This window comes from Vipera berus, assembly GCF_964194415.1.
Source record: "Vipera berus genome assembly, chromosome: Z".
Taxonomy (NCBI): Eukaryota; Metazoa; Chordata; class Lepidosauria; order Squamata; family Viperidae; genus Vipera; species Vipera berus.
Genome location: NC_138205.1, coordinates 38992054 through 39017652, shown reverse-complemented (window position 1 = coordinate 39017652; position 25599 = coordinate 38992054). Strand labels below are relative to the sequence as shown.

At 39.8% G+C, this 25599-nt stretch overlaps 1 protein-coding gene and 1 long non-coding RNA gene across 2 annotated transcripts; both read right to left on the bottom strand.

Moving 5' to 3' along the window:
- Window positions 1-1832: 1832 nt before the first annotated feature.
- On the bottom strand, window positions 1833-7757 carry LOC308678951 (uncharacterized protein; the record flags this gene model as incomplete). The annotated part of the gene is made up of 4 exons (XM_081346182.1): window positions 7665-7757; window positions 4146-5320; window positions 2430-2537; window positions 1833-1877 (listed from the first exon to the last, which is right to left on the bottom strand). Exons 2-4 carry the CDS (start codon window positions 5295-5297, stop codon window positions 1833-1835), a joined length of 1305 nt encoding a protein of 434 aa, XP_081202308.1. The 5' UTR covers window positions 5298-5320; window positions 7665-7757.
- Window position 7758: 1 nt separating this feature from the next.
- LOC308677075 lies at window positions 7759-12257 on the bottom strand. The gene is made up of 3 exons (XR_014028414.1): window positions 12208-12257; window positions 10604-10678; window positions 7759-7783 (listed from the first exon to the last, which is right to left on the bottom strand). It is a non-coding gene; the product is annotated as an uncharacterized lncRNA (long non-coding RNA).
- Between the last annotated feature and the right edge of the window lie 13342 nt (window positions 12258-25599).

The following is a 25599-nucleotide window of genomic DNA, read 5'->3' as shown; positions in this document are numbered from 1 at the left end:
TTCCTTAATATATGCCATGATTTTTTTAAAAACTCCATTTCATATTGTCAGAAATATTCACTGCTCTTTCTGAAATAGCTGGTCCTTTAATACGAGAATTGCTTTTGCTGTTTTCTAGTTTTTCGCCTTCCTTTTCCTACTAGAACTTCTTTCTACTGTTGAACAACGAAATAAACAAGTTATGAGACATTTTACACAGTAGACATCCTGTAAATGTGGATCTGCACATGCATTCTGAACCACTTCAAAAATTCTTAAAGAGAAATAATCCTGACTTGCACACTGAGGCTACTTACACTTTCTTTGAAGTGCCTTTCGTTCCTCTTCTACTGTTCCTGACGTACTGGCAAAAAATTAAAATTAAGTATTACTCTGGCAGCAGTTTGAATATTTTATCATTACCTGCCTAGCTTGCCTAGCCATTTATTTATTTATTAGATTTAATTGCCACCCATCTTGTTTCAAAGCAACCCAGCATTAAAAGTATTAAAACCGTAAAAGATAAATATTTCAAAGATGCTAATTTTTTTTACAATCAAAGATAAATAAAAGATAACTAAAAGGGGGAATGAGCAGGAGGTGCACTAAGGGGGAGGTGGGTTGCCTCTTAATTAATCAATTAATCAATCAATGCAGTGTGATGCTCCCCCATTGGGGCTCCAAACCATCTGGCATGCCCTTATGAAAGGTCAGATGGGTGGGATTTCACCTTAGGAGATAAGATGTTCTAAAGAGCTACCGCAGAGAAGGTCCTTCTCCTGGAACTGGCCATCCAACATTCCTTGACTGATGGGGCCTGCAGCACATCTGCCCTGCTGGAGTGAATGAGGTGGACAAATCCCACTGGGGTGAGATGGAACAATGCCATGCAGGGCTTTAAGGGTAAAAACCAACACTTTGAATTGTACCCAGAAGCAAACCAGCAACTAGTGAAGCTTGCAAAGAAGTGGTGTAACATGGCCCTCTAGAAGCCAAGAACTGCTTCTGCACTCTGCACCAGTTGACGCTTGTATGGCTTCTACATTCATTGGATCTATCATTTTATTTTATGTTTCTCATTTTTCTTTCTCCCTTCAACTGCAGTCATGAGGATTTTATGAATGTGACACTAACAAGAAGATGCTCTTTCATCACACCTTGTGGTTTCTTCTGTTGGGATTGGAGAAGAGTCAACCTCATATTTAGACCTTCTTATCCAAGTCCCAGTCAAGTTGGAATATACTTCCTAGGTAAATGAATTTAATAATAATAATAACAACAACAGTAATAATTGGAAGGGATCTTGGAGGTCATCTAGTCCAACCGCCTGCTCAGGCAGGAAACCCTATACCATTTCAGACAAATGGCTGTCCAGTCTCTTCTTAAAAACTTCCAGTGTTGGAGCATTCACAGCTTCTGGAGGCAGGTTTGTCCACTGGTTAATTGTTCTAACCATCAGGAAGTTTCTCCTTAGTTCTAGGTTGCTTCCTTCTTTGGTTAGTTTCCATCCGTTGCTTCTTGTCCTGCCCTCAGGTGCTTTGGAAAATAGCTTGAGGCCAGCATCAAAAACATTATACAAGGCATGTCTCCATTCCTATTATGCCATTAAGCAAATAAATTTTGTAGCATCAACTGAATTCAATTCAATTCCAGCTAGAGAGAGTGAGAGGTTTTCATATAATGTTCTTTCATAAGGGTCAAAATTAATTAAGCCTCCCTGGATGGGGAGCACTCTCTGCTGCTCAAATTTCGGCAGCAAATTATTTTGGGTGGTTTCCTGCACTCAGTTAGTAACTCTCATTTGAGGGAGGGCAGTCTGTAAAGTTGCTTTTTGCCTTGTAGTTTCAACCAGGTTAGCAAGTGCTAACCTTTTGCCCCTCTGGACCTGAAGTTTTAATCTGAAAAGAGAGGTGTGGTTGTGAGGGATTAACATAAAGATTTTTCAGTGAGAAAAAAGAATCAATGACTGGCACAGAGAACAATGTCTTTTTCTGTTTCTCAGTAAGAAGCTGTTTCTTTTCTCCATCATCTGTTTGTAAAAAGGTTCCAACATGGTCTTTGTAAGACTAATAAGAAGGACCAAATCAAGTCCACCAGCCAGAGGTTCCTTATCAGAATTGGAGGTGGAATGAATACAAGCTCAATATGCCCATTTAGTTACCCCTATTTGCCCCACCACCACCAATAATTTTACAAAAAAAAGTTGCATTCTTCCTGGTGATATTACTATATCACTGCCACATCTGCTGTGGCTCTTTAAGGTTGAACATATATTAAATCCTATCTCCAGCAATGTGGCCATCTTGAGTTACAGTGTTCAAGGAAATGTTAGCTCTTCACTAAAGCAATATATTGAACGTTTGGAGAAGTTTATCTTTTCATCACTGGACTGAGATATTGTAGGTTAATAAATTAGTATAAGGATCTCTAGAAAACTTATTACAGCTTACCTTAATCAAAATAATTATTTCAACAATAACCACTATCGTTGTTGCCACTGAAATACCCAACATCAATTTTTTGTAATACCCAGATTGTGAAATTCCTTGGCTTGGTATCTGCAAAGTTAAACAAAGAGAAGGAATATGGAAGATGGGCCTTCATATATTTCAACATCTTCTCCATCCTGACTAATGATACAGAGAGCAACATGTATTCGTAAGCTAATATTTGGTTAATTTAAATATCTTAGCCATATCACCCCATCGGTATAATTTAGGAACAACTTACTATGGCTTATCTTGAACTTAGAATCCTGGTATATTAGTGGTTTATACTTTGCCATACCCAAGGCCCTTATCAATTCATGATAAACTCAAGGCAAGACAAAGGCAAGTTTCAAAACACTTGCTCCCCTTGTAATTTTCCCTGGCAATGTTTTTGCCATCTTGAATACCAGACAGATGGAAGAATCTGGAATTTGTATGCCAAATCACGTATTAGCCCCAAAAAAACCTAATAAAACACCCATTTTATTTTTAAAAAATGTAGTTATTTTGAGGGGAAAAAAACCACGGGCAGAGTCTTATAAATACATGCTCATAATAAACCCATTTTGGAATTACTAAATTACAGTGAACATGCAAGAGATATATTTTATAAGAGGTAACTTTACAAAACATTAACAAAACTCTTCATAAATCACTGACAAAATAAAGTCCTATAAATATAGATGGGAAAAGTATTATTGCTGCTAGGACATGGGAGATACTACCTATATGTGTGAGATTTTAAAAAGGTTTAAGAAGAGGCAGGAAACAGATAAAGCAAGTGATGATTACTTTATGTGTAATACCGTGTATGATTTATTGGGAAAAAATCACAAAGTAAATCTTATTTAATATTATGTGAATATAGATAATATGCATATTGTCCAAGTTTTATTTTCATCTACTATTACAAATGTTTTTGCAAAATTTAGCACCAAAAAAAATCTTCAGCTATTCGACAATATTCATTCTGTACCTTTGAAATAGCATGTCAAATTTCAAAAGCAATGATAAATCAGGCCCAAAACAATGATACATCATCATCACCTTAGCAATCAGGCCCAAAACAATGATACATCATCATCACCTTAGCAAAGGGAACTTTTGACTATGCCATTGCTCAGTGCATCCATTTTCTTTAATGACCAGTTATTATCTTTATTAAAGAAATACTGCAAACACTTGCACTTCTTTTAATCTATATAAAAGCTCCCTTCCCTAGAAAAGAAGTACATTTGGATCCATCTTCATTTTAAAAGCAATGTTATACAAATCTAGTTTTCTTAAAACCATACCATCATTTCTCAACCACTGATTTAATTCTGATGAACCTCATTCTGCTTTTATTTTCACTTTTCAGTTATTTTAGCTGAATATGCAATATGCCACGCTCCCAAAATGCTGATCGCCATCTGTAAGAACATTACTTATATACACGTCACTTTATCGTAAAGACATGTAAATCAGGCAGAGAAGTGATTTTCGTACATGCACATTACTTTAAACAACCTAACAAGACTTTTACTTAAAAAAAAGTAATTGCCTTTACAGAAATGCACGTGCAATTAATTTATACCATTTGGTCTCCTGGAAAAAAGAGACACATCTAAGCAATCAGATGTTAGTAAAGCTCTAACAGTGCACTTGTTAGTACTACTTATTTAGGTTTGTCTTTACCTCATCAGAAAGTTTATCCATTTTTCTGGAGCTTGCTGCAATCATATCATTTACATTCTTAGGGGGCGAAAAGTAGGACTTCCTTAGGGCAAATATCTCCTGACTGCTTTTCGCTTTGAACTCTTTTATGATGAGATCTATTCTAGAGATTAATTTATCACAAGCCATCTGGACATTGGCCTCTTTACAGGTCCCATTCATAATATGGATCAGGAGGGAAATGAGTTTCATGATAGGCTTACATGGGAAGACAGATGCCAACCATGTGTCTAACTCAATTTTATTGAGTTCATCCTGAATCAAATTGTCAGGAGTTTCTCCCAAAGGATGAAGCAAAGCGGAAGCAGAGGTGGTTTGTTCATGATGTTTCCAATGTGTCTTATGAGACGTTATATCAGGTGAGAGTTCATTCAAAGTTTCTGACTCCTCAGCACCATCAGAAGCAGTCAAGGCAGGCAGCTCAGTTGGAAGACGCAAAATGGAGCAATTCTGTAAGGAATGAAGTGCTGCTTGAAGAAACCTGTTAAAGGAAGCAGCCTTCTGAAGCTCCAGTTCCCTTGATAGCATCCCCAATTTTTCTGCCATGGTATACAGAGCAAAATGTCTTTGTTCTCCTGCACGTTTTCCAGTGGTGTTTGCAAATTCTACATTTTCTCTGAGCAACCTGAGAAATAACTCTTTTTCCTCTGGATTTTTCCCAATCCAATGATCTCTCTTTACCCTTTTCAGGTGTCCCTTAAATCTTTTCCCATGGCTTTTAGTGCTCAGGATGATGTTACCATAATCTTCTGAAATCTCTGTAGGCAATTCCTTTTGGATCTTCAACACTTGAGTCTCCTGTTCGCTTTCTGCTAATTTTGCTTTGAGAGCTATCAGTAGCAAATTTGTTAACTTGTACAGCTTTTTCAGCTCTTTTTTATCAGACCACTTCACATCCACATATTCATCAGGGGTGAGTTTACTTAATCTGCTGACTGATTTAAAAATATGTGGTCTGTGTTTATGAAAATGGATACCTAAATGAGTACGCCCGTGAGTTATTAGGAGTGACAGAGTGACATTATAATGTTCCGGTTTTTCAGGGATAATATTTAATATGTTGGTAGAATTTAATTTTCTGGTTTCCAGTACTTTCTTTACTTCATCTTGCATGGTTCCCCAAAGTTCCTCTTTCTCTGCTCAGACAGAAGAAAAAAGAGGTTAAAAAAGGGAACAGGATTTTTCTTTCACTGCTAGCAAATGCTATGGGTGAAACAGATAACTGAATTTGTTAAATATATATCAGTTTATCCAATTAGAATTAGATGTGACCTACAGTTCAGTCTGGTACCCATTTATTTATTTATTTTATTAATTTAATTTGTATACCGCCCTTCTCCCGAAGGACTCAGGGCGGTGAACAGGGCAATACATAATAAAAACAAGATACAAAAATTAAAAATTATTAAAAGTAATTAAATAGCAATGCCCGTAATAAATTAGTACAAATTAAAATTAAAACCAATTTATAAAACCCAACCCCAGCCTATCAGGCCAGGCCAGCTTGTTCAAAAAAGTGGGTTTTAAGATCACGCCGGAATGAGCGGAGATCAGGCGCCATCCGGAGCTCGACCGGAAGATGGTTCCATAAATCCGGCGCGCCCACAGAGAACGCCCTCCCCCTGGGGGCCACCAGTCGGCATTCTTTGACCGGTGATTAGTTCCAATTACTATTAAGCAGACATGTTTCAGATTACACAATGGATGTTAAATAATCAATGCAAATCATCTTGGCATTTGGATGTTTGGGTGATATTATCCTCCAAGGGAAGATGTTATAAAACTGGCTTGCTTGGCCTAACACAGGAGTTTGTGGTGACAATCTGTTTGAAAACTAGAACCACATAGCTACTCACGGTATAATTCTGAGAAGGAAAGTAGAGTTTGCAATAGATAATATGTGGTCATTACATAGATCAGGTTTGATCCATGGACTGTAGCAGTCTTCCCCAACATGGTGCTTTCCGTACAAAAAAGAAAGCACAGATCATGGAAATCTCAGCTAAAGGCTATCTAGAAGGCATCAGATTGGGAAAGGCTGGACCACTTAACATAACCTTTGGATTAAAATGAAAAATCAAGTCCTTTAAATTATAAATGTTTTTACTATTTTCTGCTAACTCAAGTTAAAAAAACAACTGTGAATGAAAGATAATATCTCAGTTATCACAAGTCACAAGATGGAGAAGGAAGAACTAGCCTGAATTCCAGACTTTTAGCTCCTTGTAGTTAATGACACCCCTTAATCTACTTTGCTTAGACCGAGCAATTAGAATGTTGGAATGGGTGACCAAGGAGGCAAGTCTCAAAAAGACAACGTAGATCTTTTCTGTAGAGATGGGAGGAGCCCATGTGACTATTGGGAGGAGGGGCTCTGTTATCTGGGAATTTATCATCTTTGGTCTTGGATGGAGTTGCACTACCCCAGGCAGATCTGATGCATAATCTTGGAGTTCTCCTAGACTCATGGCTCCTACTTGAAGAGCAGGGAGCAGTTTGGCCTAGGAAGGCCTTTGCTTAACTTTGTGTTGCACACTAATTATACCCTTTCCTGGGCTGTATACCGGAGGCTCTTTGCTTGGCCATATTCTATTTGCACTATTGCAATGGTCTACATGGGACTATCTTGAAAAATATCTGGAAGCATCAGCTGGTAACAGAATGTGGCTGTGCAAGTAATCTTGGGTGTCCTCAAATGCACGTAACACCCCTGCTGTATGAGTTGCATTGAGTGCCAATTTGCTTTCAGGACCAATTCATGGCTTTGGTTATGACCTTTAAATCTGTACATGACATGGGGTCAGATTACCTGCAAGGGTGTCTTTGTCCCATTGCATCGCCCCATCCCACTCAGTCAGGCAGGGAGGGTATGTTGCAGATCTCATCAGTTAGAATTTCAACTGGTCCAGGGGTCCAGGAAGAGAGCTTTCTCTGCTGCTACCTCCCCCATTTGGAATGTTCTCCCCACAGAGGTGAGGTCGGCCTCCATTTTCCTGGCCTTTCAGAAAAATCTGAAGACCAGGCTCTGCCATATTGCTTGGGTCTCAAGATTGTTTGAAGACCCTCCCCCTCATCTTTTTCACTTTGACTTTTTATTATTTTGCCTCCTAATATTCATATGCAGTTTTTGTTTTTATATTTTACTTGTACACTGCCAAAGTTTCTCTCAGAGGGAGATGGGCATTTCTAAATTAGATAAAAATAAAATAAAATAAATCTATCACTTCCACAAGAATTAATATCTGGAAACAGATACCAGAAATAATAAGACAGTTTAAGGGGAAAAAAAACTCTCTCTGGCTTAATCAATTTTATGGTGCATGTTAATGCTTGGTTATGCATCCACTTAATATGCAATCAGTAATTTGTAAATCAATCAATCAATTCTCCCACATGCATGTATTATTCTATCACTGGATTTTTGCCTAGAAAGGATTGGAATGGATACAAAATATTTCTGGAAAAGTGCTTTTGGCTTACCATAATCAATAATGTTTGAAACACATCTATTGGTGCAATCCAGCTTGATGGAATTAGATGAGGCTTCAAGGGTATCCTGATTTTTGCAAAGGCAGCAGGACATTTTCCTAGGCAAAATACTGTGGATGAAAAAGGACAAGGCCTTCACAAACTTTGATTATTAGTTCTATAAGCTAAATGATATTTAAACTCTAAGTTAAATCTAGTCCTTTCAATCAGGTGCCACAGTTTAGAACAATCATAAGGAAAGATCTCTCTGTCCTTGTAGCTATGAACTGGGTTGAAGTAATAAGGAGTTAAGATACAGACAGCAAACAATGGCGATAATTGCTCCCCATCGTGGGAGCATAACAATATCTATCTACTAGTCAGATATTATATTTCAGTGCAGCATTAGTCAAGAGGATGAAGCAAAGAGCCATCAGGCAAAGGACCTTATTACTAGAGTTAAGTTGTACAGGCAGGAAAGCAAGTATTGAAGTTTCTTAGGCCTTGTGTATCTAGAATTCTACAGAAATTTATGCAGGCTGGTACTACAACTTAAGAGACTACTCTTACATTCAGAATTTAGGTACAGTGGTAGAATCTTGCTGGAATCTGGGTTTATCAGATCCTTGTACATTAAAGGGGTACAATTGCTCAGGAGTTAAAATATGTGAGATTGTCAGTTGGAAAGGTGATTGCCTGTGTCTGAGACCTGAGCATCATGCAATGGAGTGAGCTTCTGCTCTTGCCCAATAATGCCAACCTACCAACCTAGCAATTCAAAAGTATGCAAATGTGAATAGATAAATAGGTGGGAAGGTAACAGTGTTCCATGCACCCCTCAGCTAAGAAACTGGGCAGGGGAAATCTTTATATTTTGCTTCTGGTACATTTAACTCATCAGTTCTGTCTGACTTTAACTGGCAGTAGGTCTTTGGCCCTGCTTCTCAAGGTCTTTTTAACTATAAAGAACCTTTGCATCTACTGTAGCTAAAGTATATGCTCTGTAGGCTGAAGTTTTCATGCCAGAAAGCAGATATTCTACAAGAAACAAAACTTTTTTTTGTAATGTTCAGAATTGGTAAGGAAAAAAGGACGAAGTTGCAATATGTGTTATAGTGACAAATGAAAAGGGGAAAAAGGTACCCATCAATTCAATCCTTGATAATTTCAGATGGGACTGGGAAAACATTAAAATCTTAGCGCTATCAATCAGCAATTATGTTCAAAGCACATTCTTCACAGTAAACTCAATCAGAGTTCATTTAATTAAATCAATTTTCTGGGCTCACATGACACTGTGACTCATAAAGCAATTACACAGACTAGATTATATGCTATCGTTGGTGTCAACCCTTACTAATCACATAGACAGACTTTCTCCAAGATGTTCCCATATGGCTTCTCAGGTCTTCCAACAATACATCAATCCCTGCTGTAATCTAGTCTATCCATATTTCTGCTGATCATCCCCTTCTCTTTCATTCCACATTTCCTAGCATCCAAGGGAACTGGGTCTTCACATACTATGTCCAAAATACGATAACATGGACTTGGACATGCCTTAAGTGAAAATTCTGGACTGATTTGTTTTATGATCTATTTCTTTTCTTGGTTATCTGTGATATTCTCAGGGATGTTCTCCAACATCAAAGTTCAAAAATATCAATATTCTTTCTATGTTATTTCTATCAAAGTCCAGCTTTCACTTAATCGTTGTAGATGTGGACACATCACAGCATCTGAACAGCTCTTCGTTGCTTCCTTACCAAGTGCTACTCTATGGCATATGTCCTGATGGCTAGTTCATTTACGGTTGATAATTCATCCTAAAACACAGAAGCTATTTACCTCTTCAATATCTTCATAGTCAATTCTGAAGTATAACATACCAGGCTAAAGTATAGTTGGCTTGTTTGTAATTCAATGTCATACATGCACAAGCAAAGTAAACCAACTTTCTCCCTCCTAGTGAGTTTCAAAATTGTTTGATAAACTAGCCAAATATGAAATTCAAATATCTGGGAGGCTCCCAATTCGGGGCAGCTGGTATAAACAATATTATTGTAGATTGTTTGGGTAAGACAGATTTTTTTATGCTTTCTATATTTTTTTATGAATTTATGACTTATGAAGGTCGGCAGTTTGGCGGGTCGAATCCCGAGTGCCGCATAACAGAGTGAGCGCCTGTTACTCGTCCCAGCTTCTGCCAACCTAGCAGTTCGAAAGCACGTAAAAATGCAAGTAGAAAAATAGGGACCACTATGGTGGGAAGGTAACAGCGTCCCGTTCGCCTTTGGTGTCTAGTCATGCCGGCCACATGACCACGGAGACGTCCTCGGACAAGCGCTGGCTCTTTGGCTTTGAAACGGAGATGAGCACTGGCCCCTAGAGTTGGAAACGACTAGCACGCATATGCAGGGGAACCTTTATCTTATGGTTTGATCACAGGGATTACTTTCTATATTAACTAGTCTTTTCCAGATCTCCAGAAACATCTGCCACAAAGTCAATATGTATTAAAAGTATTTTAGGTACTTTTAATCCTAACTCCCTACAGGGTTCACTGTTGCACATTAACACTCCTTAGAGATCCCTGCTCTCCCCCTTTTACCTGCAGTTTATGTTTTTACCTGCCAGTTTTGATGTTTCCATTAATAAATTTTAGTTGGTATTTCTAAGGAACTCATGAAGCATTGTGGAAGAAAATGTTCTGGGACAAGCAACATGTCCACAGCCAACAGCATTCTTGTCAAGAAATAGGAATTAGAAGCGGCTTGAGCTACTAGTTTTAATATTAGTAAAATGCTCCCCATGAGGAAAATGACAACATCTGCATTGCCATTTTCAAAAGGGTGAGGGAGGGGGGAAGGAAGAGAAGGGGCAAGAAGGATAATATGGCCTCCTTCCCATTTTGCCCTTGGAAGTAACAGAAAAAGATTAGAGGTACTTACAGAATTTTCAGCTTTAAGGAGATTTTGAGCAAATTCTCTAGTACGTCTATGGTTATTTCTGTAGAACCAAGGTCCCTGCAAAAAAAAAAAAGACATGCAGACTTTTCCAGAGATAGGCAGAGATAGACAATTTGGAGAATAGAGCCTGGGAAAATAAATTCCTGAAGTTCAGTGGGAGACTTCATTTCATTGGTTATCTCTTGATTTAGTTTATGACTGGACTTACAACACCATTAACCAAGTTAAGACCTAGCAACTACCTAGTCACATAATAGGCAAAACTAGGTTATTTTAAATCTTACTTTGTGCTTTTGTGGCTTAGCATGAAATGCTGACAGTTCAGTATACTGAGCAAACACATGTTCAGTAGCCACTTTTCATATCCATTTACCAATTTAAGTGTTGTGAACTCAGTTTATCTGATTGGATTGTTCAAATATAAAATGAATAAATATTACTGTTTCACTGTACTGAGCTCCTTGAGGAAAAGGACACAAATAACAATATGATAGTTTAACAGTAATCAAATGTTTTGATCAGCTGCTCTAGGCAGGTAGGAATGGAATTGCTACTGGTGAACAATACCTTACACAACGGGAATGGAAAGTTGCCATAACTTAGCCCTGAAGCTGAATTTCAAATGCCAGGATGTCAATCCTGCCACATGTGAAGCAATGCTTTAAATAAGAAAAAAAAATACACATAAAGATTTTCCTTTCTATTAAATAACCACAGCCCATCACAGAGATTATTGGCACTGGTTTCCATAGGAGTGTCAGAGTGGTTAAGATGCCTGTCTGGGCACAGGAAGACCTGAGTTCTAGTCTCCAATTAATTGTCTGAACTCCCTGAGTGACTTTGGACCAGTCACTCATTTTCAGCCATTCTAACCCACAAGGCTTTTGTTGTAGGGGGATTAAAAAGGTCTTGGGATAAGTTCACACCAAATAAAAATACTGTTGATTTTTGAACAAGAATTGAGCTTCAATGCTTATTCTAAAAATTAATTTACAAATCAATTTGCCTAAAGTCTTCCAGTGGGTACAAAATATATTGGGATGATTCCATTTGCGGTGTGCTGACACAACACAAATGTAGAATTAAAGCAACTTCATGTAGTTCCATGGATTCGTTCATAAATTCCAGCCAAGATATGAGATCCAGGACCCAGGATTAAAACTCCGTCATTTAATGTAGTGAAATGCTGCCAACTGCAAATACAATGCATACAAGGCTTTCTTATTCCTTTTCCTCTTCTCTATATAAATAACATAATTCATGCCTATTTTGTTTCCTCCTCACAAAAAATAATAATCTTTTCCTTGAGACCTCAAGGCCATTTACCTGACAGTCTCAATCAAACATAGTTCTGTTCTTCCTGTGGGATCTTTTCCCCCTGATCTGGACAATTTTAAAGGGCTGACAGCTAATGACTAGTTCATGGTTATGCTATTACATGGCTGTTAAGAAAATCTGGACTGGGTATTTCTGACCCTGATCAAAGACGATATTGATCTCCAGAGGTAATATCTCAAGCCAAATTAATCAGGGGGGAAAAAAGCTCCACAAACCCTTAATAAAACCAAGAGCAACTTGACACGTACAGGAATTTCAGTGAGGGCAATTTGTAGAAATGAGAATCCTCAATGTCACTCAGTGGATTATGGTTGAGAATCCTGAAGGACAAAAGAGCTGGTTACCAGTTTGGCACAACTGAGGGTAGCAGAATAAAACAGGAAGAATTCAGGTAGTCTATAAGCAACAAGTTACTTCAAGTTTTCTTTTAGTCTTTGACCTTAAATAACTTTATTCTTAATTACTAATCCTACTAGTAAGAAGTAATAAGCAAAAGAAATTAAAGGCAGGAAATCTGAAAAAAGAAATATAAATCCAGTTTATATCAGCACTTTTACTTTATCTCTTAGTAGTTTCATACCTTGGCAAACATCCTTGTTTCTATGCTCATCCCATATTTTGCCTTTATAATTTTTCCCTTCTCTCTTTTGAGACCTTTGTCAACTCCATCCAATCATGTTTTCCTTTTCAGTCCTGTATTTGCTTTGCATTTCAGTTCCCATTCAATCTAAACCATCTCAACATACTGTATCTCTTCCATACTGGCTAATTACTTTTGTGTTTAATCCTCATTTGCTCATCATCAATTCCTTATGAGCCCTATTTTTTTTAAAAGAAGTAATATACTTCTTAAGTAACTCATTTCCACTGCATTTGACTTTTATGTTTATCTGGCATACTTACTTCTCGCTTCCCGTCAAAAAAGTGGCAGGAGCTTTGCTCTTATAGTAAGCAGCATTCCCTGAATGTTCAAGACTTACAGTCATTGATGGATCCTTCCTCCATTTTCCTTTAGAGCTAACAAGTTAATATTTGCTACTTCTTACGATAAGGTTCATTTTGCACCAGAGGAAGTGCTATATTTCAGGTGCCCTAAATCTATTTCTAATTTTCCTGTTCTCCCCTTTCTTTTTCCCTACTCAATTAAAGAACAGGTTCCTCTTACCACCAGATTTATTCGAAACCTCCTAATAAAGAAATTTGCCTCTTTTTAAAAAATCAATCTCTCATTTCTCAGCATCTCCGTTGAGGTCAATATGATTGCATGTATGTTAAATGTAGCAAAGCCACAGCACTCTACTTGTTCTGTACGATTATGTGCTAGATTAAGGGCATTTTTAAAAGATTAAATATTGCCTCATCTTCCCGCTGGTGGGTTCCAAGGCTAATTAGAATAAGGATAAGGTATGTAGAAATTTGGTTTCATTGTCATGGCCTGAGCATGAATATCCAGTATATGAAAATCTAATAATTACAATTTCTCCTTTGCATGCCTTCCTTATTTTACTCATTTTAGAGTAAATAGTGCCATGAATCTCCACTTATCTGTTATATATTTGTATAGTTCAATAAGAATTCAACACAAAATGCTAGTTATTCTTACCCCTAAGGAAGCAGTGTGGAATAATCATAGGTAGAAGTGGGATGTAAAGTCATAACAATATAAGAAAATATCCCAGATATGCCCTGGTGGATTTAGAGACTAAGTCATCTGTCTTGGAGACCAACTTAGAGACTGTTGGCTGTCCCTATTCAGAGGCCATATCTTCTCCTTCTCCTTCAAAAGAAAAGTGTTTGGGATTGAAATCCACCATACAGGCCTGCTGATCTCCTGAAAGCATTAGGGGAGAGTTTGTGCCCCATTGATAGAAACCATATGCCTTGCCCACTATCTGAAAGAGTTTCATTTTCACTTACAACTTGGATAGAAACTGCATCCCGTGCCAAGCCTGAAAGGCCCCCTGCATTATCCGCAAAATACGGTTGCCACTGAGATTGCTGGAAAGGAAAGGAAAGCAAGAGAGCTAATGTAGAGTGTCTTCCACTGTATAAAATAAACAACAGATAAAATAATACAGACCCAAAGGAACTTTTTTCCCCTCCTCGTTGAATGAGGATGTGAAAATTGCATGCAAGGTGAGGGTGATTTCTTTCTTTTCCAATGAACTAGCTGGATACTACCACTCTGGCCTTTTGAACAATCACTCCAGGCTTCCTCCAATTACCATGCTAGTTTTTCAGGCAATGGGACGCGGTGGCTCAGTGGGTTAGGACGCTGAGCTTGTCGATCAGAAGGTCGGCGGGTCGAAGCCCGAGTGCCGCGTAACAGAGTGAGCGCCTGTTACTTGTCCCAGCTTCTGCCAACCTAGCAGTTCGAAAGCATGTAAAAATGCAAGTAGAAAAATAGGGACCACTCCAGTGAGAAGGTAACAGCGTTCCGTGCGCCTTTGGCGTCTAGTCATGCCGGCCACATGACCATGGAGACGTCCTCGGATAAGCGCTGGCTCTTTGGCTTTGAAACGGAGATGAGCACCGGCCCCTAGAGTCGGAAACGACTAGCCCGCATGTGCGGGGCAACCTTTACCTTTACCTATATTTGAGATTGGGGCATCATTACTTAATAGGACAGCAGAGCTCATGATTCAAAGGCCAAATGAAATCCCCAGCAAGCAATATAATTTTGACTCTAGAGATTCCAAGTTCATAGTAAGCCCTGTAGCTCCACCAAAATACTTTATAGTTTTTTTCTCACGTATGAAGACTCAGCTCTCGCACTGGCAACCTAGGGCTGAATCTTGATCTGCTCATTACGATACTTTTTAGAAAATGGAAATTTCATCGTGTCTTACGTGGGAACATAGATCAAACCCTCTAGAGGAAAAGCTGCCTCCTTCACCCTCCAGTTCAAGCTCCCCTTCCCCATTTAAAAAATAGTTGAGGGAAGGCCAACCTTTCAGTAATAAGTCATTGGCACACTTAGGGGAACATTGATAGCCATTTGATTTCAATTTTCCTCCTTCCCCAATTTTCACCATGTTTTAAACTGGGTTTTTTTTTTGCTTAACGACTTACATGGATTGCAGAAGTGGAACAGGTTCAAATGCATTTTTCTCAATAGTCTGGATTTGATTATATGAGACATCCCTGTTTAAAAAAGTACACACATTATGTTACACCTGGAAGAAAATGTCAGCTTCATTGTCACCTCTCACATTTGCTTTATGTGCTTTTCATTTATTTGCTAGGCTGTAATATGTAGCATGTTTTCCCAAAAATAAGAACAGGTCTTATATGTTTTGGACCAAAAGACCTATTAGGGCCTATTTTTGGGGGATGTCTGATTTTGCAGCTGCTCACCCACTCTATCACATTTTTTTTAAATCCCATTTATATCCCGCCCTTCTCCGAAGACTCAGGGCGGCTTACAAGCTTAGCAGTAGCCTTCATTCTAGGTATATGCCTGCTTATTAGGGCTTTCACACACACCCCAAGCGGCATTATTACAAAGTCAGCTTAATTGCCCCCAACAATCTGGGTCCTCATTTTACCTACCTCGGAAGGATTGTCTGTTGCTCGTGGCCGCAACAGGGCAGGAGACCACATGTCACACCAGTGCCACCGCCACGAGGTGAGGCGAGGCGTGGAGCTGCCACATGCTCCCCGCACCCGCTTACTTCATGGCCCCCGCAGCCACGCCACTCTCTGCTTGGCGATGTCTCCCCGCCCATTCAATAACCCAGCTGCCTTCCCGCCTCTTGCCTTTCACTCCCCTCCTGAGCCAGATTGCCATGCTATAGAGGACATATACACACACACCAAACCTCCTTGTATCATTGTTTTTTTCCATCAACCCCTTTATAGCTTAATTCTTGTTTGCAGCAGTATTAGTCACAGCAGCAAACAGAATATTCAGTACAGGGAATTATAGCCCCACATACAGCCAGTTTGGTCTAGCGGTTAAGGCATGATGCTAGAAGCCAGGAGAGTGGGAGTTATAGTTTCATCTTAGGCATGAGAGCTGGCTGGGTGACTTTGGACCAGTCTCTCAGCGCACCTCACAGGGTTGTTTTTGTAGGGAAAATAGAACGAAGGAGTATATTGTGAATTTGCTGCCTTGAGTTATTAATAAAAAGTAATAAAGGTGGAGTATAAACAACCTGTCTGGAGGGCTTCAGCTTGAAGAAGGCTACCCTAAAACTTTATAGATTGTCTGTCTCTCACGTTGCTGCCATTAAGGAAAGGTTGAAAATAAGCACATTTCTGCAGGGCTTTTGAGGACTGATGGCATATATTTGTTTTTATTTTATTTACTGCTTTTTTTACCCTTTATTGTATTTTTGTATCTTGTTGGTCACCAAGAATGTTGTGATTGTGTGGTCGCATACAACTTTGTTGCCTAAGCAAATAAGTAGGCTGAAGTCCCCCCAGAACCATAAGATTGGGGAACTCCAATGCCAATCTGCAAATGACATCAAGTAGCAGGGAGAGATTCCTATAGGGAGGTTGGTACCAGCAATCCCATCTAATCCCTAATCTCACAAGTAAGATCTCATACCCGGCTATCAAAAGGCAGCACCCATTCTCAACTCAAAACATGGCAATTCTGCTAACATAGCTTTGGTGCCATACTTCTTCTTCATGCTCAGCCAGGTCTCCACAATACATAGCAAGATGGCTGCCTGAATCTAAAATTAGGGTTAGGGCTTTATTAGAAACCAACCTGTTATTCAAAAGCACCAGCCAGAGTCCAAAGCCACTTAAGGAAATTGGGGATGAGCACAGGGACTCAGGACCCAGAACTAATACAGTACATTGAGGCTATATTCTCTGTGAACAGCCCACTCTCTACCTCCAACTCTATCTCTCACTGCCCATTACCACCACCACATTTCTACCTACCCCCAACATCCCCCCACCAATTCCTGGCCCTTGCCCCTTGTGATTGGTACTAGAAGGCTTCTGACAGGTATTGGACAAAAACCACGACTTTTCCATCCAATCATCTAATCACCCACTGTACTCCCAAGTTCCCTGCTCTTATTAAAGAATTGAAGGTAAAACAGCCACCCACCAAAACTACGGCAAACTGCTACCCCCTCCAACTCCCAACATGCACTGGATTAGGCGGTCAAAGCTTCTGTTATCCTTAAACCACTGTTAAATTCAAGCAACTCATCTATAGCCAAGATTTTCTAACTAAAGGTTCCTTTAGCCTTTGATGAAACCCCAGGGAGCAGAGTAGCGAAATCTTAAGACCATGAGGTCTTTGGACACAGGTCTATTTTGGCTGCTCAAGTATCCTCAGATCCCTTCATGATGTGAAGTAGATGAAATGGCTGCCTTCCCCTTCCAGGCAAGATAGCTACTATCCTTAAGCTAATGAAAAAACATGGCTGACTTATGAGATCCATAAGATGCTTGAAAGCATGGAATGTGGCTTTTAAATCCGGTGATATGCTGGCACTTAGAACAGCCAGAGCTAATTTGAAGTGTCATAAAAGGAGCAAAGGAAGCCCATTATCAGAAAATTCAGAACTTTTTTCAGGATCCTACAAACACCAGGCACATGTGTCAATGCTGCTAACATTAGATGTTCTCGCTTTGACAACTGATGAAATGCAGCCATTTTCTCTTCCTCTTTAATGTGCTTTTTCTGATATTTAGAAATTAGAGTGGTTGGGATGAGAATGTTGTGATTCAGGGTCAGCCTGTGGGTTCGGCAGTTGGGTCGGACGACTCAGAGGAGGAGGGGGGTGTTGAAGAGCTTGCTGAGGGGGTTGAAGATCTTGCTGATGAGAGCCCTCAGCCAGGCCCCTCCCACCTGGTCACGACGGAGACCCAGCTTTGTGAGCCTGACAGCATGGATGAAGATGACCCACAGCTGGCCCTGTTCAAGGACGCCCGACGCAGGAGGCAGTCAATCAGGAGTAAACAGAGGAAGGCAATGGGGCACCTCGGAAGGAGGCAGAGAGAAGCCACGCCCTGAACTGTATAAAAGGGGAATGCGTGGGAGGGCTGGTTTGCCGAAGGCAACCGCTTGATTAGTTCTTGTTTCATAGCTCCTGTTTCATGGTTGGTGTCTTGTTTGCTCTGTTTTATGTTAATAAATTTGGCAGGCTTAATTCCAGCCTCTTGCCGTTTGTAAAGGGGTTGTCCCTGCCTTTTCTGCAGGGCCAGTAGCAGGCTGGTACAGAACAGAGAAATTAGAGTGGTAAGGGTGGTTGGGATGAAAACTTGAGCTCAGCTAGCCATAACAATAACTCTGCTTTGTGGGAACCCAAGGACAAGCTGATAACATTTTGGCGGGTTGAGGAGCTGGGGAGAAAGCCTGCGTTTTAGGCTAATTGGAGAATGTGATTTATGACAGCTTATTGGGGGTGGGAACTGCACTTTGTTACTTTGTATCTGGGGGAAGCGAATTTAGTTTTGGGGTTCAGCTATGTAGTGCCGATACTTTGTTTCCCCAAATAAAATGTTCTTTGAGGAAGAATTTTGCCTTAGGGTTCTTTTGATGAGTTTCGCCTATCAGAACCATGACAGCATGTAGCAAGGAATCCTGACCATTAGGGATTATAAGGTAGTTCCATGAAGATGCAAGGGCAACACAGACTTCTTAAACGAACTGAACAGAGTTTTTGGAAGATTCGAGGTATCAAATAGCACCCATGCAAGAAAAGTTGTGCCTCATCCTGACAAGCAAGTGCTTAGCTTTGAAGTCACCTCTGTCCAGAGAACATTGCAGAAAGTTAACATCTGGAAGGCAGCAGGCCCAAATATCCCTGGATGTATTCTTAGGGAATGCGCAGATGAGCTGGCTTGCTTTCTTAGATATTTTCAATCTCTCATTGTAGCAGGCAGCGGCCCCATCATGTTTTAAGATGGCCATTATTTTGTCAGTGCCAAAAAAGTCTGTAATTACAGGTCTCAGTGATTACTATCCAGTTGCACTTACAACCATCATTATGAAAATTATGAAGTTTTGAGAGGCTGATAAAGGACATTATTGTATCTAGCCTCCTGTCAGCATTTGACTCGCTTCAGTTTGCTTACTGTCCAAATTGCTCTACAGGGGATGTTATTTCTTCTGTTCTCCATCTGAGCTTGGAGCACTTAAAGAAATACTCATGTGCAAATGCTGTTTGTCGACTTCAGTTCAGCATTTAATGAAATCATTCCTCAGCATCTAGTAGACAAACTAGGCCTTTTAGGCTTTAATATTCCTTTGGGCAACTGGATACTTGATTTTTCTATTGACAGACTCCAGTATGTACGAGTTGGGACTAATATTTCTAACACTATTTTCTCCTCAGGGCTGCGTCCTAAGTCCGTTACTGTTCAGTCTGATGACCCATGACTGTTGTGCTAGGTTTGCCACCAGCTCTATTGTGAAGATGATACAACAGTAGTGGGCCTTATTCAAGATGACAATGAGAGCGCTTACCGCAAGGAAGTAAAGTCAGGTGAACTGGTGTAAGAAAAACAGCCTAGTTTAAATGCTGACAAAACTAGAGATCATTATAGATTTCAGAAAAAGCAGGGACAGGCATACTCTTCTGTGTATTAATAATTCACCTGTGGAGATGGTTACCAGCATTAAATTTCTGGGTGTGTAGCTAACAAATAGGCTGGCTTGGTCGCTCAACAGTGAGACACTGGTGAAGTGGGCACAGCAGCACCTGAATTTTCTGCTTTGCCTGAGAAAATCTTCTCCTATCTTTGCCACTTTCTATAGAGGGACGGTCGAGAGCATCCTGTCATTTTGCATTGCAGTCTGGTTTGGAAGCATCACTGCTTCAGACAGGAAGGCAGTGAAGAGAGTGGTGAGGATGGCAGAAAAGATTATTGGCAGTTCCCTCCCTTCTATTCAGGACACAGCATATAAGTGTTGCTTGAGCAGGGTCCGTAAGATTATCTGGGACACTACCCATCCTCTTCACGACTGGAGGAGGCTTTGTGGTATCCGAAGCAAAACATATAGATTCAGTCAGTTTTGTTCCATACAGTATTAACTTTATGAACTCTCAAGCTTCCTCTTTTCACTATGTATTTAAGATGGACAGTGATTAATATTTATATGTATTAAAAAGCAAATCCGAACCCACAACGATAAAGACACACAACCACAAAACAGAAACCTAACTACAGCTGCAACATCAGCCACTTTAAACCCCTCCAAACCACACAATAAGCAAACTGACACCCACTATAAAAACATGGCACCACCACAAACACGAAGCCGAACAAAAGCAGCACAACTCACCAGCTCAGGTCTGGAGCTGGCAGCTGAGACCAGCCCATCCACTCAGAACACCCCCCCACCCAATCAGAACACACCCACCATTCAAAACACACTCCCACCCAATCAGAACACACTTGGTCCCCTACCCAATCAGAGCACACCTCCACAGAACACCCCCCCCCGTGGCAGTTTAAAAAAGAGGAACAAACAGCCACATGCTTCTCCCAGAAGAAGGAAGCTAAAGCCTGATGATGACGGATGGGATTCCGTCGAAACGTTGCGCCTACACCTTTAGTTCTACGCGGGGAAAAAACCGAAAAACCAAGGATCCACATACAGGAACCCGCGAAAACCTCAGAAAACACATATACATATGATGTATATAGTATGTTGATATGTGTGTTATATATGTGTATACTTTTGAGAGCAGGCAATAGAATTTCATTTTTAATGTGTGCCAGTGTGCCCAAAGTAAAAAATGACAATAAAGATTATCTTATCTTATTTTAAGCTCTCACCAGACTATAGTCCTCAAGGCCCCCGTCCATACTCCATTCCTGGGGGAAAAAATGTTATGAAAGGCACAAACCCCAAAAGTTAATGTTAATGGAGTGTTATTTCCCACAAATTCTTATGTGGTTTTTGCAGCAAGGAGTGTAGCTATTGCAAAACATTCTCACCATGTTACATTTCCTAGAATAGAGTTTGACTGAATAATCAGCACTTCAAATTATGTCCAGTGCTGGCACATGCTGATTCAGTTCAAATTAACTTTGCTAGAAGGATGAAGATAATTCTAGAACGCCAAACCTTTTAACTGATTTAATATTGCTAAGCACATTGATTTGTGCTTTAGATTGTAAGCCGCCCTGAGTCTTCGGAGAAGGGTGGGATATAAATGGGATTAAAAAAAGCCTTCCTGATTCTGTTAGCCTAAGGCTGATTTGGACTGTTTTGACTATTTTCAGTACCAAGACAATTATAGTAACAAGATAATTATAGGCATGTAAGATTATAGACGCGGTGGCTCAGTGGGTTAGGACACTGAGTTTGTCGATCAGATGGTCGGCAGTTTGGCAGGTCAAATCCCAAGTGCCGCGTAACAGAGCGTCTGTTACTCGTCCCAGCTTCTGCCAACCTAGCAGTTCGAAAGCACGTAAAAATGCAAGTAGAAAAATAGGGACCACTACAGTGGGAAGGTAACAGCGTTCTGTGCGCCTTTGGCGTCTAGTCATGCCGGCCACATGACCACGGAGACGTCCTCGGACAAGCGCTGGCTCTTCGGCTTTGAAACGGAGATGAGCACCAGCCCCTAGAGTCGGAAATGACAGGGGAACCTTTACCTTTACCTTAAGATTATAGAAATTGTAAAGAAGAGCTAATGAATGTTGGCTTGGTTTGATTAGTAGTTGAACTGAACACAGAATTCTCAGCCAATCAACATCCATTCACTGGTCAATTCAGTGTCTTTTCTCATCCTGCCTTCTTTGGTCAATGCCTACATTTACACTGATTCACCCTCTGCACAAAAATAATAATTTTAATAAATCTTAATTTCCCTCCCTGTGTCTGTGCTCATTGAGAAGGCATCTGGACACTTCTTCCTTTTGGCTTTTTCACCCAGGAATGCCAGCCTATCACTACTGAGCAATTTCAGTGTCAGAAAATCAAAGGAGGCAATCATTTCAAATGAGTGCCAGGAATACAGCTTCAAATGCAAGGAAGGAAATCACTTCTGCAAAAGGGAAGACCCAGGCCAAGAGAAATCATAGGAATAAAGAGTAAGCTTTAAAATTGCATGCCCTACTTGTTAGAAACTTGACTAGGAGTTTGACTCAATTTAAAAGTGGGACAGTCCTTTGGAAGATAGCAAGTAATACACTGCTAAGGTTAGAAACTTACAGATGTGCGAGTGAAAGCAAGCCATCTAGAGACGTATTATCCAGTCTGTGCAAGCGATTGTTCTTGAGAATCCTAAAGAAATGGGAGAAAATTTAGAAAAACATACAGACAAAATTGCAGCCTTTCACTGTGGTGGAAGGTGGACACCATACTGTCTCTTTCACTAGTTTATTTGCAGTGGTGAGACACTTGTGATGCAGTAATCATCAAAGGCTCTAGTGGACAGGGAGGATTCCCCCTTTGCATCCAGCTACATTAAGGATGACGAAAGCCCAGGTCACAATAAATGGGATGGAAATGGATATTCCTTCCACGTTAGTTACATAGGATGAACATTAGACTATACTCACAAGTATTCAGTCCAAGGATAGGCCCACCACACCTGTTTATTCATGGAAAAAATTGTGTTTCCAGTAAAATCCCTGGAAGGAAAAATGAATATAGGAGAATACAGTTCAAGTGGATACTCCCAGGCAAGAATGTCTTGAAAAAAGCTTTGTGTTCTATCTCTGATTTGTACATATTAATCCTACACACTAGAGGTACATCTGAAAAGGAAATGGTACAACTCAAACCTCCACAGAACCTTCTCAAGGACAACCACAGGTGTTTAAAGAAAAGCAGAAAAGGGGCTTCAGATGGGTTTCTCCTTAGAGTTTAATGATTTCTAGACCAGACCTATAACCGTTATATTAAACTGGCTTTTATGTAATAAAAATAGATGAAGTTCTGTTTTATTGTTTTGTCACCTCCTTCTAATATGTACTGATATTCCTGAGTCTACGTTGATGATTTATATATATACATGCAGATGTTTCTAAGTAATATAGATGAACACATTTCTTGAAATTTCATAATTAATTTTTATTATTTGATAAGCTGTATTTTTTTAAGTGCCTTTGGCTTTTCTAATAAACTTCTTTGTCTAATCCGAAATATAATCTTAGAGTATGTTAATGAATCGAAAGGTCTATTTTATGCCCCTCTGGGTGCAGTATTCAGAATAAATATCTACTTCAGTTTCAGATTAGTTTTTGAACTAGGTCCTCTCCAGATATTTTGAACTAAACAGTTATTAGGCTTCCAGAGCTATTGATCACATTTCCCATACCTGCAATTAGAAAACCCATGTTAAATGGGGATGATTGAGGCTGTAATGTAACAAACTATAATTTTGCCACTACCCTTTGTAACAAAGAAACAAAAAATCAAGTTGGTTGCTACCTCTTCTGTTTTTGTATGTCTTCAAGTCATTAATGGCTGCCTGTACTAGTACCTCTAGTACCTGCAATTTTCTTTGAAGGATTTAGGAAATGATTTTCCATAACTTTTTTCCTAGGGCTGAGAGAGTGTGACTGGCCCATAGTCACATTTAGAGTAAGGTAACCTTTAAGATATATAAATTTAAAAAAAAAATTATCCTGGCCTCTGGATATTACCTTTGGCTAGATAACAAGGGAAGGAGATAGCAAAACAACTATTAAACCAGGAAAAAACCAAGAAAAAAAAACCAACACCTCCCCCCCCCAAAAAAACAAAAAACAAATCCAGCTGCCTTTTGAAAAACACACCTTTGGGACAACCATGACATTAGTGTCTAAAAATCTCCATACATATTAAACCGGACAATTCACATCTAATACATGGTATATAAACCAGATATGTAGGTTACCAGCTACTATGATTGACTTCACATAACATGAAGGTCCAAAAATACAACCCACATTATACAATGTTTAAAACATATTTATGATTTAGTCCAGTGGAAACATGAACTAAAAGTGCTTAACTGATTTTGACAGTCAAATCCTAAAATATATTTACAAACCAATGGCTAACTTCACCAAACTACCTGCCAAAACAAGAGGCCACAATGTGCCAAACATTATGAATAAGCCCTGTACAACTTTCTACCTTTATGCTTATTGTATCTGAGAATATTATGCCCCATTTTCCTCTTACTTGTAAAATTTCCTCCTCTCAATTATAGGAGTATGGTAGTTGCCCCCAGGTTTTAAATACTCACAGCATGACAAAAACATAGGGATGATTGAATGGCTTCGGAACAGGCACACGGCCGAGACTAGGAAAACTGGTAGTCCTGCTACAGTTGAGGTTTTTTAATGTACAATGGCATGATGCTGGGCACGGCTGTATCGCTGCATCCAACCACCTAACAGGCATCAATAGAGTTCCAAGGAAGAAAAGGAGGGTAGTGGAGGCCGCAACCTGTCCCATCTTTCTTAGGTGCCCCAGTAAAGGATGCCTTGGGAAATGGCATCCAGCCTTGGAAGTGACTCTATGTAGTTACCAAGCAACCACATCCACATCATTCCATATGGAGTCTGCACAATGAGGCTGCTGGTGGTAAAGGCCATTGCATTCCAAGTGTTCCATTTGTTGTGATATCATTTCATCATGATTCCTGATATCATAGAATTGCCAGAACCATGGCAATATAGGTAGGGGTCTCTTTTATAGATAATGAGTCGATTTCATGAGATCACTCAGATATTTGTGATTAATTTTTTGGGGTCGGAGCCACAGTGGAGAATACTGTATATTTCAAGTGGAAAATCAGATTGTGAGATCTGGCTAGCATTCTACAGCTAATAAAAGACACTGCAAATTACCTAAGGCTCAAAAAAGGGGGATTAGTGGAGGAAGGTGGGTACTAGCACTTATATACTGCCCCACAGTACTATACAGTATTCTGACTTTACAATGTCGGTATATTGCCCCCAACCATCTAGTCCTCATTTTACCAACCTCGGAAGGATGGAAGGCTGATCCATCTTGATCCCATCAGGATTGAACTCCAGACTATGAGCAGAATTAGCCTGCAATACTACATAACCATTCTCAGAAGGGAAGATAAATTATAAACAGAAACTTCACGTGCAACATCTAGTTTCTTCCTTTGCACCTAATTTATTTATTGCATTTGTTTCATAGCAGCCTAATTCTTGGAGACTTGGATGACTACCAGTGTGACAATTTACAATACCCATAGTAAATCTAAAAACAAACCTTGAGACTATTAAGAGTGACAAACAAAAAAAATATGATCCCAAATAAGTTAAAATGCTATCCAGAACAATTTGATCTTAATCAGAGACATAAGCCGGATTTCCATAAAGTCTTTTTCAAAGAAGAGTTAAACTCTTCAAAGAAGAGCCTTGGTGGAGCAGTGGGCTAATGCCTCCTTAAGTAACACCAGCTGCCTGCAATTAGTGCAGGTTCGCATCCCACCAGGCTCAAGGTTGACTCAGCCTTCCATCCTTCCGAGGTAGGTAAAATGAGGACCCAGATTGTTGGGGGCAATTCAGCTGACTTTGTAATAATGCCGCTTGGGTTGTGTGTGAAAGCCCTAATAAGCAGGCATATACATAGAATGAAGGCTACTGCTAAGCTTGTAAAGCCGCCCTGAGTCTTCGGAGAAGGGCGGGATATAAATGGAATTAAAATAAAAAAAATAAAAATAAAATAAAACTGAAAA